Raw genomic sequence first — 19,688 nt, forward strand, 5'->3', positions numbered from 1 at the left:
AATTTAAAAATAGGTTGTTAGAGAAAATAAATTTCAAAAATTCTGTTTTAATTACATAAACAATTCTGTTTCTAATTAAATTCGGTACATAAATAATATATAATTAAAAAATTCTACATTATTTACATAAATATAAATAAATTTATATAAATAAAACTATATACTAATGTATTAATTTATAAAAAATTATTTAAAATATTTGTTATTTATCAAATATTTATTTGTATCAATAAATAAATTTAAATTTTTTAAATATATTAGTAATTTTCAAATAATTTTTTAATATAGTAATATTTCATTATTTCAAGTGACTATATCAAGTGAATAAAGTTTCAATTATATACCTTAATAATTTTTTATGGATAACAAAAAATTTTACCCTTTCTACTTGTCAAATTTCCCATGCTTGAACTTATAATATTTCCCTATTGTATTTTTTTTTCTATAACTCTATTTAAGAAGGAAGATAACAAAAAAAAAAATAATAATAATAATAGATGATGGAGAAGTCGATTTTGAAGCCTCCACTCAATTTTTTTTGTTTAATATAAATTATAACTTAAAATACATGCTCAAATGGAAAGGAAAAAAAAAAGAACCAACAGCAACCTAACATGGAAATCTCGTTCAGAAACGAACACTCTTATTAACATTTTGGAAGATTATAGGATACAGGGTGAAATTTTTAAATACAAATTAAAAATATGGACATAGTTGAAAAATAAATGTAAAAATTCCGAAAACTTAATTATATCTAACAAAAACCTTCTCCTAAGAACTTCTTAACTTTTTTATTCATTTTAATTAAAAGCCTTTTTTATTCATTTTAATTTAAAATTTTTATAATAATAACTTTATAAAAGTATATTTGGCTTGGGGGGGGGGGGGGGGGGGGGGGGGGGGGGGGGGGGGGAATGGTACACATCTTAATATCTTAATATTTTAGAAATAGATATAGCAATGCTAACTTAAGCCATACACATCTTTTACCTTATATCTATACCTAGCCAAACACGTGCTAAAATGGTACAATATGTGTTGGCAAGGAAAATATGATAAAGAAAACTGCAATATGTTATGTAAATTTACAAACTAAGATATAAACTATAAAGCACAACTCCTCCTGCTGGCGTTTTTCTTCACCTCTCAGTTGGACCCGTCAGCTCTGGGCACCATTGGCCCAAGCTGAATTCCTGCATTAGCACCCTCATGAGGATTTCCTTGGCCAGTTTGGTTATCAGCTTTTAGTCCTTTCCTCTTCTTTGCCTTTTCCGCCCAACCAAGAACGCCCACTTGTACATGCTCATTAAATATTGCCCTCTTGAAGTGAGTTCCCATCTACAATTGAAAATAATTGAAGTCAACGCAATGACGACACGATTTAAATTCACAAAATTAATCTGCATTTTAGTTTGAATAGCTATGCAAACGTACCTGTGTAACAATTGCATAGAGAGGAAGGGTGCTGTAGCTACAAAGTACCTGAATAAATACCCTATAACCCCAATACAAAGTGGCAAGAAAAAGGAGAAAGAGAACAAAGATTGTACTTTCAGAGTTCATAATGCACAAGCAAAGAAAGAGGTCGTTAAGAATCAAGAACGGAAAAGTGTTAGACAGTTACCCAATAATGAGCCTTGGAACAATGTAACGAACTTGTCCCATTATACAGGAGTCAAATCCATATTGAACCTGAGAACACAAGCTGATATGTTATATTCAATACAACTATACGTAAATCTACCCACAACCCTACACCATCCATGACCTCTCTAAACCAAAAAGCAAGATGAAAAATGAAACGAACAATAAAAAAAAAAGGTCGGCAAAGAGTATTCCAAGTTATGCTTCGAAAGAATTTGCTTACCCATATCCAGAAAAAAAATGCTATCTCAAAAGCATTTTGGAAAAGGATGAAGTGAATCAAGAAGAGGACAACGTGGGGCCGATGAAACCAAAAGTGATTATCTGATGGTTGAACAACTAAATCACCTTCTATAGCTGCATGCTTTTCAGCTACTTCATGAGCAAGTTGGGTTATTACATGCTCCAGCTTAGTGCCCACAGCAAGTAAAAGCTGAAAGAATGCAAACCAGAAACTATGAAATTAACAAAGGTCAAAGGGGGAGGTAACAAGAAAGAAATATTGAAAATTCCAAACATAAGGTCTGTGTTAACACATCAACTTGCATGGTAAATTATACGCATCATAGACATGCATGCCTATGCACACCTATCCATACAAGGTTAACAAGAAACCAACATTGATAGAAAGGGAAAGACTTGCATAAATACACGAGTCTTCTATAACTGTTAAGAACCTTGAGGTCACCACCCCAAAAGCTAGCTCAAGGGGTGGGAGTGCCCAAAGCCTTATAAAGGCCATATTAGTTGCTCATCCAATCAATGTGGGACTATATATCTCAACACGCCCCCTCACGCAAGAGCCCTTTAGGCTAGAAGCGTGGAAATTGCACAGGCCCATTTTTTGTTTACCTTTTTGTGCTTTTTTTTTTTTTTTTAATTCCACTTTTTAAAGCGAGGGACAGTGAGGCTCTGATACCATGTTAAGAACCTTGAGGTCACCACCCTAAAAGCTAGCTCAAGGGTGGGAGTGCCCAAAGCCTTATAAAGGCCATATTAGTTGCCTATCCAATCAATGTGGGACTATATATCTCAACAATAACCAAAAATTAAAGGGCAACCTGGTACTATAAAGCTCCAACTATGGGGGCAGGGTCCAGTTAGGGTCATTCTTAGTTAAATGCTACAAAGTAATGATGTGGACATAACTTAAGAATGGGGGTGGGGGGGGGGGGGAATTGGCATAGGAACTTTTCTTCCTTAACTTTACTTAGGAAAAGATAAGATATTAACAGAAAACCAAGGTACCATATCAGGTTAATAGAATATACAATTTAGTTCTACTTCGGAACTATGAGTTAATTAAGAAATTTCATGCAACATTTTCCAATTTTTTCCTATGCCTTGAACAAAATTAAGAAATGAGGAATTTGCAAGCTGAGTATAATAAATGCATGGCCATGGAAATGCCCACACAAAAAAAGGCAAGAATTTTATCAAGATACTTACAATTAAAGGAAAGAAAGCAATCCAGAAATACGTATGCCAACCTGGAAGAGTTAAGCAGACATCTTAATCATAAGATTCGAAGTAATGTTCTTTAATAACTAGCAAAACCAAAAGAAGCAATTAGATCAACTACTACTCATAGGCAAAAGTATATTGGACATTATTGCTAATGCCATTCATTCTAGAAATTCATCACCAAATCACAAAATATTCTTAAGCTCCTTTTCTTTTTAAATAGCAGAAAATGTTACTTCAATCAACAAATATACAAACATAGAGATGGATAGAAGATTGCTGCATTTGTAAACAAGACCACATCATACACGAATACCAACAACATTGGCCATTTTAGCTCAGAGAATGGCACATGGAAAAACATAAAACAGGTTCCAGATGCCAGTCCTGGAACTACAGAGAAGCATCAGCCATGGCAGAGCCAATTAAATGATGACACACTATATATTAGCATACAGCATAGCTGTTAAGTCTTATAGCATACCGTTGACATTAAGCAACAAGAACATGACTACAAATAGCCAAAGATACCAACTGCAACCATGAAAATATAATTGTTAGTACAAAGAATAGTAGCTTTACAGAATGAGACGAACAGCAAGAAATTTATTTTATTTTATTTTGGGAAATTTACTGATATATATATATGTGTGTGTGTGTGTGTGATATTATACATAGAAACAATAAATACGTTTGACAAAGTTATTCTACAGAAGCATTTACCTTATACCAACAACTTGCTTGAAATCATCTTCAAGGGCCCGAATCATGTACTTGTGAAAATTAAACTTCAGATTTGACTTGCAGTGGGTCTACAACAATGAAATATACCAAAGGATAATATTATGATTCAAGTATGGAAGCCACTGGCTAACAGCCAGCTGAGAGGTTATTTAATGACAAATATGGCACGCTAGGACTTTACCATAATGAAACCAAGTCGTAATGTCACATAATCTGATTTTGTCACAGATCCATAAAATTGCTTTGAAAAGCATTTCTGAAAGAAACAAAAATGATTAGGAGAAATTACTAAAAAGTAAACAAAAACATGGACAAGGCACTAGTATTTATAGCACTGGTAGCGCTAAATGTTTAACAACAAATATAATACAAATGAAAAACTTGTAAATTAACTTACCAACCAACCCATCACAGCAGAGTCTTTGCCGAAACCAGAAAAACGACTCTTGATAAAATCATGCTGGTGAACGTGAGTCACGCTCACCTTTTTCAAAACTGCAGTAAACCAATATGCATTTAAGTGGCAGCGGGGATGAAATAAATTTAGATAGCTTTTCAGGGGTTAAATAAAAAATATAATCTGCAAAATTCTATTAAAATGTTTAATTGTTGACACGTGCATAAAATTAGCCGGTGCAAACATAAAGTAGCATTGTATTGGTTTGAAAAGCATCTTAACTTTAATAGCCGTCAAAGAATTCACACATGAATAAAATAATTGAACATAGAGAAAATAGACCACAATTGATCAAATTTACTTACCTCGCTCTGTTTCGTAGTTCTCTTTCGCAATTGAGTCTTCCCAGTGCTTCCACTGACGTATCTATAAAATGAGAGTCATATGAATAATAGAGAAGATTTTTTAAAAGAAAGACATTTTATGACAAAATTAAGCATATTATTATTAGGTACTCACTCTTGCAGATCCAAAAACAACAGTGAGAACGGAAAAGGTCACATGGACGACAGCGAGGACAAAAATAAAGATGTGGAGGTGATGCAGTGCTTCGACGGATAATAAAGGCACCTTGTTCTGAAAAGGAAACAAAAATTGAAAGCATCTGAAAGGGGAATAATCATAATGATTTTTATTTTTGAGGAAAAGTCGTAAATTAATTCAATCTAACAATCTCAAGAAAGATCAGATCGTGCACTGTAATATCTAATTCCATAGAATAAAAGCGAATCTCGTTGCTGCAGTTCTGTAATGAAGTGCAGGCAGCAAAGGGTGAGTTTTATAACAAATAAAGTGCGAAACAAACATAAAGAATTAGAATGGGTGTAGTGTAGTGTAGTCTAGTCTAGTCTAGGGTTACCTTGCGAGCGCAGTATTCGGGTTTAAGCTCCTCAGCGACAGCGTCAGCATTAGCCTTAGCGTGAGCGAGAAGGCGCCTAGCAGTTCCAGGGAAAGAGAAAAAGGTTTGAAAATGGGATTCATGCTTTTCTTCAACCTTGTCTTCCAGACTACAAGGAAGCATATGACGCGTCAAACCGGGTGGAACGCAGATTTTGGTTATGCCGTTTTGTGAGACCGTTAAAAGCAGGGAAATAAAACCCAACAGCATCAACTCTGCCAAAAAAAGAAAAGAAAAAAGAAAAGAAACCCACACAGATCATAAAATTGAATTGAATGGAATGAAGAAATGTATATGTAAGGAAATAAGCTTACCCTCTTTGATCTTCTGGAGAGCTTCGTAGAGCGGCTTTTGATCTTTCTTTTTGAGAAACTTTCCGCCATAATGAAGACAACGTTCAGCTGCGAGTGAAATGGCGACGATAACAGTGCAAACGGCAGCCACTACCCATGTCGGAGTGAACTCAAGAGTCGTCTCCTCTTCTCCGCCTCCACCACTCATGTCTCCTTCCTTCTCAGTATAACCTTTTTCTTCTTACAATATTATCTTTCTAAATATTCATGACTTCCCCTTTTCTTTTCTTTTTCTTTTTCTTTTTCTGAAAATATGACTTCCCTTTTCATCTTTTTCATTTTTCAAACTTAATTTCCACGTGTCTTTCGACCATCACGCGAACAAACCCATTACAGAAGTTGTTGCGCTGGGTTCCAATCTCTCTTTAGGAGTAACTACTATTTAATGTTTGTAAAATGAATTTAAATAAGTTATTTATATTTGTTCTTAAAATAAAATTATTTGGGATTAAAAAATAAATTATAATTATGAAAATATCTTAATTTTCACACTGTAAAAAAAGCTAACCCTAACTTTATTATTATTGTAAATACAGTTTTGTTTGGTGGATTTTTTTTGAACTCTTGGATGTGAGACTAAAGTTTATTTTACGTTACCAAAACATTAAAAAAGTTCATATTTTAAAGTAGAATTTAATTATAATAATAAATTAAAATTTAATACTATTTTTAGCAAGTTATTAAATAACAAACTACTTGAATAATTATTATATAAACTACGCTACGTATTATGAATAATATATACTATTTGAGCATCTACTGTTTATAGTACGCAATGTTGTTTGTAAATTTAATCTATCTTTTTAAAAATACTGCAATAAAAAAAATTGTAAAGATAATAAAAAATTTAATTATAGTATAATTTGCAAAAAAACATGAAACATAGATTGATGTAATAACAGTCTAATGTCAAATTATTTACAGAGTAGATAAACGTTAAACTTATTTTGCGTTACAGCAAAGAACAATAATCATTGAAATGCAGTAAGCAACTTTTTTGGGGCGTTTGGTACAAGGTATTCTTCAGGATTTGTAGGAAATTAAATTTTTCTAAAATTTTAATTTTTGGATATTATAGTAAACTGAATATTTTCATCATATTTCTGAAAATTAAGATTTCCAGATAAAAAAAATTTCTCTTCTACCAAACACTCCCTAAGTAATTATTGAAATGGAATCCGCTTTTAAGTTGTATTCGGTATAGCATAATTGTAATTTTTATTTTGAAGAGATATTTAAATTATATAATTTTTTATTTTAAAAAGTTAAACTCTTTTCCATATTAAAGTAAAGGAAAATTGTTTGTCCTTTTAAATGATATAACTTATATCTTTTCACTCTCACAAAGAGATAGGATCCACACTTTTATATTTTTTTGTCCACTCTCTCCTCTTTTATCTATCTCTTTCTCTCACTTAAAATGACACAACTTTACATTTTTAAAATGATACACACTTTTCTCATAAAGTAATGTGGGTGTGTCTGTTTACCAACAAAAAAAAAAGGTAATGTGTGCTACACTTCAACTAGTTTTAATATTAATAAGTTGAGTAAATACTCTTTTTTGTACTTAGCAAATCACGATGTTTGCTTTAATCTCTAACAAATAAAAAGGCGCTTTAGTCCCTAATAAATAAAAAGGCTCATCGTGGTCCCTAAGAAATTCAAAATGGACCCATTTTAGTCCTTTTAGGGACTAATACAAGTCTTTTTTGAATTTGTGTGGATCACAATTTCAATTAAATAGGTCCATTTTAAATTTTTTAGGGACCACGATGGGTCTTTTTATTTTTTAAGAACTAAAACGGGTATCGTAAAATTTACTGAGGATCAAAAAGAATATTTACTCTAGTAAGTTTTTAGGAATATTTTTTGTTCTCTTTATAACTCTAAACTTTATTGACGGTTACTTTTGGCCTTAATATATTTTAAAACTTAAAAAGATATAATAAAAATTTTAAATAAAGTTCAAAAGCTAATAGTTAATAATAAAGTATTTCAAAATTCATATAATCTTTTGAAATTCCAACATTTATAATAGAGTATTTTAAATTAGTTGTAAGTGACAATGACAGTTATAAAAAGAAGAAAATGATTTTGAGAAACTGGTTTATTGGCGTTAATTACTGTTGAGAAGTATTTGTATTAAAATAAACTAAAAAATAACTTATTATCCCGACGAAGGTTATATTTATAATTTTTTTTTTTACAATCTCTTACAATTATATCTTAACAGCATTGATTTTCGTCAATTAACAGTTATCATTTATTGTGAATTAATAATTAATTAATAATTTTAATTTGCGAAAATAATAACCGTTGATTAACGAAAATCAACAGTGTTAAAATATGATTATAAGATATTATAAAAAAAAAAGATTATAAGTATAACTTTCCTGTATTATCTCATTTAAAAAGAATAATAATAATGAGACAAATATATATTCTTTTAAAAGATATAAAATTATATTTTTGTAAAGAGAGAGAGAAATTATGAAAATGAGAAGGTCAGATTTTTTTTTTCTTCCTATAATTTATCTTTATCTCTTCTTTTGAAAGGACCATATTTAAAAAGAAATATAATTTTTTTAATAATAATTTGAAGAAAAATGAAAATGTAATTTAAGTACAGTTGACAAGTTATTTATACTTCACCAAGAAGTAAGAACTCACAACAAGTGAAAAGTTTCGCTCAAAAGTGGAAGATAAGTGTACGTCAATCAGCGCGATTTGCTGCTTCAAGTGAGGAGTGGGGACAAGACATGTTTTTAAATTAAATATTAAATTTTCAAAAACGGGCGCTGACCCATGCATCGTGTTGGGTGGCCGTTCCCTAATGATTAGGTTAGGTACAAAATAGTAGTTTTGATAATCTCACACGGCTTATTTTAAAAGAGTATCTCATCTTATATAAACTCAAATTATCTTAGTCATTAATGATAAATTAAAAGTAACATCAAGTAAAAATTATATGTAATTTTATTCCTAAATTTATAATTATTCATTACTCTGCTAATAGAAAATAGAAGAATCATTTTAATTATTAATTTAATAATAATATTTAATTTATTATTAAAAATATGAATATTCACAAGTGATATAATCATATTGATAAGTTTAATGTTATAAATTTATTTTTTTATAATATTTTTTAGGGAAAAATTCATCAATGCTTCTGTGGTTTGCTTCAGAATCACCTATGCTCCTGTGATTTTTTTCTATCACATATGCCCCTGTGGTTTGCAAAAGGGTATGTTTTTTATCACATATGTCCCTGTGATTTTTTATTTTTTACAAAACACAGGGGAATATGTGATAGAAAAAACCACAAGGACATAGGTGATTCTGAAGCAAACCACAGGGGCATTGGTGAACTTTTCTCTATTATAAAATATTGAGTAAATACTCTTTTGGAGTTTGTTCTTTTGGGGGGGGGGGTTTTCTCCTTTAATTTGGGTGATTCGCAATTTGATTGGAGTTTTTCATCTGTTTATTTTTCTTCTTTTTCATCTGTTAATTATCTTTCGTAGTCTTCAACAATAGACCCCAAAAAGAATAAACCCCAAAAGAAGAAGAAAAAATCAAAGGAGAAAAAAAAATGGCGAATCACCCAAATTAACAGATGAAAAAATCCAATCAAATTGCCTCACCATAGAAACACATAATCAAATAGCACCAGCAGCAGAATAAAAAGGAGAAAAAAGAAAAAAGAAACTGTAGATGGGTACCTTTCAAAGATTGCAAGAGGCACACAGAGAGAGAAAAGGGTTAAGGAAGTAAGGAATGGGAAAGTGGTAAGTGAAAGAGATGCGTAACAGGTGCATAAAAGAAAGAAGAAGAATGTGTTCCTCTTTCTGTACTTTCTTCCAAAATATTAAACACTCACAGGTCTGTAATGGCGGCAACAAGGTCGACCGGAGACAAAAATCGCGCACAGGTGTGAAACGCCGACAACAAGATCGACCAGCGGCAGTAAAAGAGCACAATGGCTAGCGCAACGATGGTGGGTGACAGACATGACTGAGACGGCGCGCGAACAAGATGTATGGCAGATGGTCGCGATGGAGCGACGTGGACGCAGACGGCAGTCTACTGCGGTGGAGAGGTGAGGCTTGATCGGAGGAGCGGAGAGAGTAAGAGAGCGTAAAAGTGTGGTAGACGTTAAGAGACGTGAAATGGAAATTATTTCTGAAATCGAAGAATTAGATCAACACCGTCCATGAAACAATTAATCTAACGGTAATTAATTGTTTGTAAACATTTGTAAACTATTTACTTTGTCAATATAACTATGCCCATATATATATAGTAAATATGTGTGTACAACGACTCGATATAAAATTTGGTCCAGTGCACTAAGTTCTCCCGCAAGAACACACAGTTATAGTAAATATTATAACTATGTTCTATCGAGAGAATACCATTATAATATTTAGTGCACTATGTTCTCGTGGGAGAACTTAGTGCACTGGACGGTCCAGTGACTTAATTTCCATTTTGCCCCTATATATATATATATATATATATATATATATATATATATTGAATTCTTCCATCTCTAGGGTTCTTAAACCCCAAAAAAACGGAGGAAACTACGTTGTTTCCCATTGACATGTCTAGAGCAAACGTCACTGTGCCCAAAACCATCCGCTGGATTGACGTAGTCTTTCCAGAAAAATGGAAACTCGAGAAGGCAACACCTGCTCAACCTAGGGCCATTCCAAACTTTAGAGAAATTGAGCAGTTCCCAAATGATGCTGTTGAAATCACCTTCGACAGAAGAAACTCTTTCAGCTCTGCGAGTTCATTTAGATCTGTTCAAGCTCAAGATTTTCGTTCTGAAAATTTTCAATCAGCTCTTTCAAAAAGATCTTTTTCTACAATCTCTGAGCCTAGTAGGTTCAATCTCCATCTTCAAGTATTAGACATTTCTTCCTCTATTCCTATATATATATATATATATCGCTTTAATGTTTCTAGAGTGGATGTAGATAAGTTATCTACATTTGCTCCCAAAACGACGTCGTTTTGGGTTGAAAAATTAAAAAATTATAACGAAAAAGACTATTATAACCCTAAAATAAATTATAATTACAAAATTATCTTGATTTCCGCCTTAAAACAACGTCGTTTTAGGCTCAATGTAGATAAATTATCTAATCTGTAGAAAAAGCGAACACTATATATATATATATATATATATATATATATATATATATATATATATATATGCGCTATCCAATTACACTTGCTTGCATCAGATACAGAGGTACTCAAGGCAATATGTATGAATGTTGAAATCCTTCGTACATTTCCATGTTTGTGGTTGTATAGTGGCAATCTAAACACATACTTTCAAATTATTGAATATCTTGCTTAATACGAAAATGGCGGCATATTAAACACATACACCCGTACATCTTATTTGACTGTTGCTTCTAAACACAAAATATCTTATTTTTATTCACAAAGTTACTTGAAGACATTTATTTAATAAAAAATAATTCGTTTACAATTTTTTTTATAAATTTTTAAAAATTATATTATATACTTCTAAAAATATATAATATAACCTAATGTATTTTCGAAATATATAATATAATTCATAAGAGTTTGTAAATAAGAAATTTATAATATAACCTCTTATTTAATAGACCGGCGTGGTTGGTCTCCGCTACAAGAACAAGCATTTATAATGTTCCACCAAATAGTTGCACATGCTTGCCACTTTTTACAGACGAATTCTTGTACCAGCTCATGAATTTCGCTATAAACTCTGTAATTAAAAAAATCCACTAAATGAGTAGATATTTACTTTGAAAAAGTTATGAGAGAATTAGAACTAGTTCAAAATGATGAATAAGAATTTAAATCAAGGCATATATATATATATATATATATTTCAATGGAGAAAACAAGTGAATTAAAAGAAGAAAATTCTGAGAAAAATATATCATTATTTATTACTCTTATTTAATTATTATATTAAATTCATTACTACACAAAAGTATCGTTATTTTCAAAAAAAAGGATGGTTAAATTATTAACTTTTATGTTACAAATATTATTTTAAAATTAATTTTAGATATAAATTATAATCTGTCATATTCAGAAATTTTTTTAATAAATAAATCATTTATCGGATACAGTTAGTTATATCTATATATATAGATTAAACCTTATATGTTTCATTAGTTTAAGAAATTAACAAAAATATTTTCTTTATAATTTTGACATGAAAAGTTATACATTAATTCTTTTAAATAGAAATAGAAATTATATTTTCAAATGAACATAACATGCATGACTTTTTTTAACATGGGAAATATAAATTATTTTGTTTTTTATTTGACTCCTGAAAACTTTTATCTCTTATATATAGTATTCTTTTTTTTTTTAGATATTGTAGAGACACTGAAATGTGAATCTAAAACTCATGCAAATTACTCAAATCGCTTATCACTGCACCAGTTTTAGTGGCTTATATATAGTATTCTTTCTTTTCTTTTTTCTTTTTTGGTAAAATTATATAGTATTCTTTCTTAATCATACGATTCCTCGATAACAAATGTGATTTAATACAGCTGGGCATAGTTATTTAATGAAATAAGAAAAATAATTTTAATAACATGAAGGCTATGAAAGCACCTCGCCGATCAATTTATTTAAAAATGAGTACTAGAATATAAACAACTAATTTTACGCAAATTAATTATACGTCTGTTTATATCATTGGACTTTTACGTTTCTATGAAGGTTACACCAACAATTACATATATATATATATATATATATATATATATATATATATATATATATATATATATATATATATATATATAATTAAATAACTTGAATGTTAATTTAATTAAATGAATTTTAGCATAAAAGTACTTTTTACGTTATCACATAATTTTATATTGAAACTTCGTCTAATGAATTTTATTGTATTAAATGCATGTAAATAATTATATAAAATAATAAATTCATATCTTTATGCATAGTAAATAATTTTTGTGCAACTGACAGTCTTATCTGCCAAATGTAATACTCATTCTTAGTTTTGAACTAAATTATGCATGATTACTAAGAATTAAACATAGAAATGGCAAAGGGGGAATTGTTAGAAAGTATTTTACCTTCAACTTTCAAGTAACTTAACGTATTCTTTTTTGTTGGCTCCTTGTTCCTTTCATCAGATTCCACTTGTTTGTTTTGAACATGACCGAATTGCTTCATAGTCTCAAATTTGATTTCACTAGCTTTCTGAAATATAATAAAACAAAATTATTTGTGTATATATTCTCGATATCGCCTTCAACACATTATAAAAAATGAGAGGAGGAAAAACTAAATATATAGTCCCACATTAATGGTAGGTTTTTTATACTATAAAACACGAAATAAACCCAAAATATGCTAAAGTAAACAAAACAGTTTAATGTTTTTACGTTGTATTCCTTGTCGAGTTTGGCAACCCCTGAGCGTAGTGAGTCATCAACTAGACTCGTTAACCCTGCTACCAAAGACTGCATGAACCAAGACAACGTCTTAAATTGGAATACATCTAAAAATTAGAAAATCAAAATATATCGTTAGAATTATGAAAATACACAACTAAATTCTTACCTTGTAAATAAACCCAGGAGCAACATCATGAATCATGAGGCTTTGAAGCTTTCTACGAATGACGTACAACCTATTAATAATGGTTGTCAAGTAAGTTGATCGCAGAATAATAAAATTTAATTTCAATTTATTTTCACTGTATTCTTTTTAGATGTTTGTTTAATAATACATTACTATATATTAAAAGAATTTGATTTTTCAAATAATTATAATAATTATTAAACTCCTTTACTGGTTTATAAATACGTGATTAGATATTCAGTTTCTAATTGTTAAACATAGATAATGCACTTTTAACTTCAGGTCCTATAGAAAAGAAAAGAAAAAAACTTCAGGTTTTTAAAGGCTTATAGTATGAGAGTGTTTAAAGGTGTATTAGCACAAATTACTGAAATTAATTAAAAGTGTTATTGATCATAAAAAAAATACCTTCGTAATCTATAAAAAGAACATAATATTTTATGTACGTGTGTAAATAGGTATGATGATTTTATTTTTTGAAGGTTGGGTATGATGATTTATATATCAGGAACTTACGACTTGATCTATCATAGGTTGGGTTTGCTTTCAAAGACTTGGTTTATAAATATATAGGCTGAAATATATTTTATTATTTATTTTAAATCAAAAAATTATTAGTTAAACAAATTTAAATGATAAAAAAATGCTATTTTCATTTTTTCTTACTAATTTTTGACCGGCTTAGAAAGTTTGTTAGGTAAAGTTGGATATTTCATTTTTAAAAATAAATTAAACCAGATTATAATTTAACTCATTAATCAATTAAACAAGACTCAAAATATTTTTATATAATTTTATCTATTTAAGTCAAAGTCTACCTAACATAGTATATTTTTACCCTTAATCCTAAGCATTCAATAAATATAAGACTGAAAATTTACTTACTGTCTTGGACTTTGCTCTTCAATTATATTCTTAGCAATATTCAAAATATCATCTTCCCATCCAGTTAAAACTAAATCGTCGTCTTTTAGGGAATCCCTGCATGCAAAATAAACAAACATTTGAATAAATAATGACATTTGTAAGTGCGCGAGCTCAATAATATTCCTCTAGATATTCCTAAAGAGTGCTATTTAATTCTTATACATTTTACTACAACATTCATTACAAAAATGAAGTTGATTAACAAAAAGTCATTTAAAATTTCATCCCTCACTTTTTTTTATATATGACAATAGATATAGTGTGCATATTGAAAGCTGTATAAACTAGTTACATAATTGTACTAATTAATTAACATAGTGAATATTTGGTAAATGACTTACTTGTTTCGGCAAGTGGCCTCCAATGAACGAATGGCTTGGCGGAGATTGTTTCTGGACCTCAAAATAATCTTCTTTACTAAGTCCGGTGATAGTTTTATTCCTTCTTCTTTTCCAATATATTCCAATATCTTAACAATCTGTTTATTAAAAAACATAGAAAAATTGAAACTTCATCAAATACTTTTCGTTATATGGTTAATGGGTAATACTCTTTTTTTTTTATATTATATAAGAAAAATATTATCTACTATCCAAACAATAAATATAAGAGAGAAAAGAGTTGCACGTTAGAGAAAAAAGTTATTGTGAGACCCATTTGAAAAATGTGAATATAGGAAGTAGCAGAGCCAGAAGACAAACCCAGTCAGTGCCAAAAGACCCACAAGGTAGAATTCAGTCAGTGCCAAAAGACCCACAAGGTAGAATTCAACCACTGTTAAGGTTATATTATTTTTTAAAACTCAACCGATACTAAGACTGTACCATAATTTATGAAGAAAATATGTACCATTTTTAAAAATTAGCTAGTGCCAAGACACTAACTGACCTGTAAGTGGCTCAGTCAATAAGTGTAGGAAATAATACTTTTCTTATGTAATGGTTAATTTGGTGTCTTCTTAGAACATTGATGAAAAATTAAGAATAAAACTTTATATCTAATTAGTTGTATTAAAATTCATTTCTAAAGTTCTTATCCTAAATTTTTTAAGGCAAACTGGTTGTAAAAGACAAAAGACCCACTGATGTCGATCTCTAAGCATTATCTAAAAACTAATTATAGATCTGTAAAAAAGAAGAAACGCATACTTTCTCACATTAGTCTTATTGCATTTCTATCTGTCATATTTCCCGAAATTTTACAAATTTATTAATCTAATGCTACTCAATTTCGGATTATAATTATATCGTTATGGGATTGCATTCCAAAAATAACATACATATAAAAGGTAATGTGCTCAGATCCACATGTCAGCAAGATGAGACTCTGTCCATTAGCACATTACATTTTTTACATATAAATGATTGGAGTAAATGGAAAAATAGATTAGATTCTGAAATTGAAATTGCACAATTAGGTCTTCAAGTTGAAAAGAAAAGTTATTGGAAATTCTAACCTCTTGGCTTGATGGTGATGAAAGGCGGACAATGGTGCAAAGTGGTTTGACAAGTTGGAGCTTTGATCCATCAGAGCAACAAAAGAACACCTTATTACACCCTTTGTACTTTTCTAGTAGCCATTTTATATACAACAAGGATTCCCTCGATAGCTTCTCCGCCTCATACAAAATGATCGCTTTCAGATAATTAAATAGTACGTAAACATGTTACTAACTCGATGGATTGGTCCATAAGAATTATAAGAAACAACACCTTTTGCTTTAGTGCTAAAATTAGAGCGTACCTTGGCAATTTTCAGGGGTACAAGGCATTGAGTTATTTATGATCTTCCCATATGTTTCTTTGAATAAATCAACAATTACATGCTTTTCATATCCCTTTGTCTCTGAGAGATTGACCTCAACATGATGTAGTGATTTATTTATGCGCACTTGGAGATTATCAATCATTTCTCCCTATGGATGTTAGGGGAGGAAAGAAATTCAAACACGCAATAAATTCATTTTTTTCTCTCCATTAATTATACTCTATGAAAATAAATAAATAAAATTCATTTGTTGGTTTCATACAAATAACTAACGAGACATGATAAAAGGTTAATATATATATATCATGAAGTAATGACTCCATTATTATAAGCCTAGGGTCTGAACGTGAAAGCATAAACTTCCTAAATGAATTAGGCTTTGTTGATGAAAATGACAGCTGAGAATATTTAAGTCATGAGGCATGGCGAATTAGTTGTATTGATCTTAAGGCCCCCACTCAGATATTTGGAGCCATTTGCTTGTAAATTGATTTAAAGGAACATTTCATTTATCATTCTGTTGAAGAAATTGATGAGAAGAGAACATAAGGGATGGAATGATGATAAAAATACACATTACCTTCCAGTTGAAGTCTTTACATTCTTCTATGACCTGTCACTCAGTAGCAAAGTAGAGTTATCTTAATTTGTAGTTTCTTTTTTTGGTAGTAAATGCACATACACACATATAGTATATAGTATGTACTCCTTTTACTCTTTTTTTTTTTTTTTATAAATACTCCTTTTACTTAAAATAAAAGGAGTATTTATAAAAAAAAAAAAGAAGAGTAAAAGGAGTACATACTATATACTATATGATGAGAGTTCTGAAGTGAAGAAATTTTCTACTACAAATATATCTAAAATCATTACCTGTACTCTGTCAGCGCCAAATACCTCTCGAAGCATAGCCCGTATCATGGATCTCTTTCCTGCACTTGGTGGTCCTTCAAATATAAAATGATTACAGCCACACCCCTCTTTTACCTGCGATTATAAAAACCAATTTTATTTTCATCTTTTAGCTTAAACAATGTTATGAAGTTGATATTTTCTTAATTGGAAAAAAATCTTTACAAGTGTGATGGCTATATTTTAGTTCCATTAACACTTGTGTCGAATAATTTTCACAAGAAGTTTTTACATCTACTTGGTGTATTAAAGAATTTAAAAATGCAGTTGTCTAATTTTACGTCCACTCCCCATAGCATTAAAATGTAGAGTGAGATGTTTGAAAAGGATTAGTTCATGTATCCCCTCATAGCAATAGCGATAATCTAACGAAAGATGATAATAATAATAATAATAAAGGTTTACATATGAAAATGTCTAACATCTTTTCATCATATTAATGGAAGTAAGTTTGGAATTCTTTAAATTTATTGATTGATCATGAAATAAATGAGAACTGCAAAAGAAAAAAAAAACTTTTTTTAAGTAATCTGAATCTTAAATCAAAATCATATTTTATTACTTTGTCATATAAATCTTACGTACTTTCTCCTATAATATGTAGCAATAATTATAAGATATTTTTCAAAAAAAATTCGAATGTTTATGTAGACTACTGGCCTTGTAAATGATTAAATTCACCGCGCTTCTGCTTCAAATAGTAGTATTATATTTGTACAAGGCGTGCTTCTGCTTCAGTTGGCTGCAGTCAGCAGGAACTTCTAGTCAAGAATCCATGATAAAACTCTTGCTTCATGATACAATAATATTATTGTTACATTTTATAATTTTCATTTTTATTTTACACATTGTTTATAAAAGGAAAAAATTCGCTTTTTCCTTTTCTCTTTTTCTCTTTTATCCATAGAAGTTACTTAGATGTAAAATAAGAGTGAGGAAAATAAAAAGTAGAAGGAACATGAATAATACAAGTATTATATATAAACGGTTTCTATATGCTTTGCTTTTCTCTTGTAGGAAAGAAAAAAATAAAAATAAAACACACACACACACAGAGAAAAAAGAGAGTAAAAAAGAGAGAGAGCAAAATAAAAGTAAAAATATTAAGAGTAAATATTTAAATTGGTCTTTCAAATATTAGTGTGTCAGTATATTAATCTTTGAAGATTATGTTAATAATTAATCCCTAAAGATATAAAACAGTTAACAAATTTGTTGTTGAGTCACTGATTTAGTTTTGTATAAGAATAAATGTTGTGACATTTATAATTTCTGAGATATTAATTTGGTGACAATATTTTTTAGAGAACTAGTAATTTTTGGGGTTTACTGAAGTATCAAGTGGAGTCATTCTCACCAATTCTTTCAGCTGAAGTGCTGTATCTCTGTTGCATATGAAGTCTGCCAAGGTCATGGGCTGGTATTTGGTTGCCCACAAATACTCGTACAATTTTCCTTCTTCTGCTTTGTCTTTCTCTGCATTTTCTTGTAATACTTTCTCAACATTGCTTGCTTCTGATACTCTCTCTCTCAAGGGCTTCTTTTCAATCACCAACCCAACATCACCAATACCATCGCCAGCCTCCTTTGTCATCAACTCCAAAATTGTTTTCTCTGCATTTCCTTCTAATACACTCTCAACCTTACTAGCCTCTGATACTCTCCTGTCCCTCGATGGCTTCTCTTTAATCTCCAACCCAACATCACAATCATCGACCCCTTTTGTCATCAGCTCCATCTCCTCCAAAATTATTTTATCTGTTTTTTCTTCCAATACATTATTCTCAATTATACTTGCCTCTGATACTCTCTCCCTCAATGACTTCTCTTCAATCACCTCTTTTGTCATCAATTCGATCTCCTCCACAATTGTTTTCTTTGCATTTTCTTCTAATACACTCCCAACCTTAATTGCTTCTGATTCTTTCTCCCTCAGTGGCTTCTCTTCAGTCAGAAAGGCAACATCATCATCGACCATCTTAGTCATCAACTCCTCCAAAGTAGAGTGATTCTTAATCTTAGGGGGTGATAGCTGTGGTCGATGAAGTGCAAGGGAGTAATCTATGAGACCCCTATAGTATGGACTACACTCGTGTGGAAGGGAGTTGTTGGCAGGATTGTTCTGAAGCACAGGGCTCCAAGAATCAATAACAAGGGAATAATCTGTAAGACCTTTGTAGTATGGACTATGTCCAGATGGAAGGAGGTTAGAGGTAGAAGAGTGAGGTGCAGGGCAGGAACTAACAGCAAGGGATTGATCTGTGAGACCCTTATAGTATGGACTATTAGAAGACTCGCCATAGATGTCATATGGTTGGAGGTTCACTGATGACAAGGAACGACCATTGCTTTGTTTAGGCCTTCTCACAGTTTTTGAAGATGAAGATTTCGACCGGAAGTTGTGGCGGCGGGACAGGTTTGTATCTGATGCAGATTGCTTGATCGTTGGGCTACGCATTTTCATTGTTGCCACATTTTGCTCACCACTCACCATTACTCACAACTAGTATCTCAACTTCTGACAAATATCTATCTCGGAGCTTCCTAGGATGCGATGATATCCATGGAACAAAACTCCTACATCGTTAAAAACTACGTTATCGTTGTTCTTCTCAGCAAGTCAACTCTGCTGCCCCGGTCCTCATGCCTTCTTATTATTAGCTTAATTGTCTGTGAGTGTCTCTCTCTCTCTCTATATATATATACATGAGAAAAATACTTGAGATAAATTTAACTCCGACCACCCCAAAACTACGTCATTTTGTTTATTTATTTCTTTATATTAATTGATTCACCTTTGAATGGTTATGATTTCTTTTTTCTCTCTTCCTTTATCACCATTGATCCATCTTTGTACGGTTATAATGTAGCC

General features: G+C 30.7%; 2 protein-coding genes across 2 annotated transcripts; both read right to left on the reverse strand.

Annotated features, from left to right (window-relative positions):
- Positions 1-960: 960 nt before the first annotated feature.
- LOC133314900 (MLO-like protein 1) lies at positions 961-5,764 on the reverse strand. The gene is made up of 13 exons (XM_061516428.1): positions 5,522-5,764; positions 5,169-5,422; positions 4,769-4,885; positions 4,615-4,675; positions 4,250-4,347; positions 4,034-4,108; positions 3,832-3,920; positions 3,593-3,642; positions 3,094-3,134; positions 1,868-2,077; positions 1,625-1,692; positions 1,435-1,495; positions 961-1,338 (listed from the first exon to the last, which is right to left on the reverse strand). Exons 1-13 carry the CDS (start codon positions 5,706-5,708, stop codon positions 1,147-1,149), a joined length of 1,503 nt encoding a protein of 500 aa, XP_061372412.1. The 5' UTR covers positions 5,709-5,764; the 3' UTR covers positions 961-1,146.
- Positions 5,765-11,250: 5,486 nt separating this feature from the next.
- On the reverse strand, positions 11,251-19,310 carry LOC133314917 (uncharacterized). Its single transcript, XM_061516464.1, has 11 exons — positions 18,174-19,310; positions 16,778-16,891; positions 16,485-16,517; positions 15,881-16,052; positions 15,594-15,772; positions 14,479-14,615; positions 14,096-14,191; positions 13,190-13,259; positions 13,012-13,089; positions 12,700-12,826; positions 11,251-11,336 (listed from the first exon to the last, which is right to left on the reverse strand). The coding sequence occupies exons 1-11, from the start codon at positions 19,308-19,310 to the stop codon at positions 11,251-11,253; spliced, it is 2,229 nt and encodes a 742-aa protein (XP_061372448.1).
- Positions 19,311-19,688: the final 378 nt, after the last annotated feature.

This window comes from Gastrolobium bilobum, unplaced genomic scaffold (genome assembly GCF_033153095.1).
Source record: "Gastrolobium bilobum isolate Gb01-03AN ecotype WA unplaced genomic scaffold, APGP_CSIRO_Gbil_v1 utg8637, whole genome shotgun sequence".
In the NCBI taxonomy this organism is placed as follows: Eukaryota; Viridiplantae; Streptophyta; class Magnoliopsida; order Fabales; family Fabaceae; genus Gastrolobium; species Gastrolobium bilobum.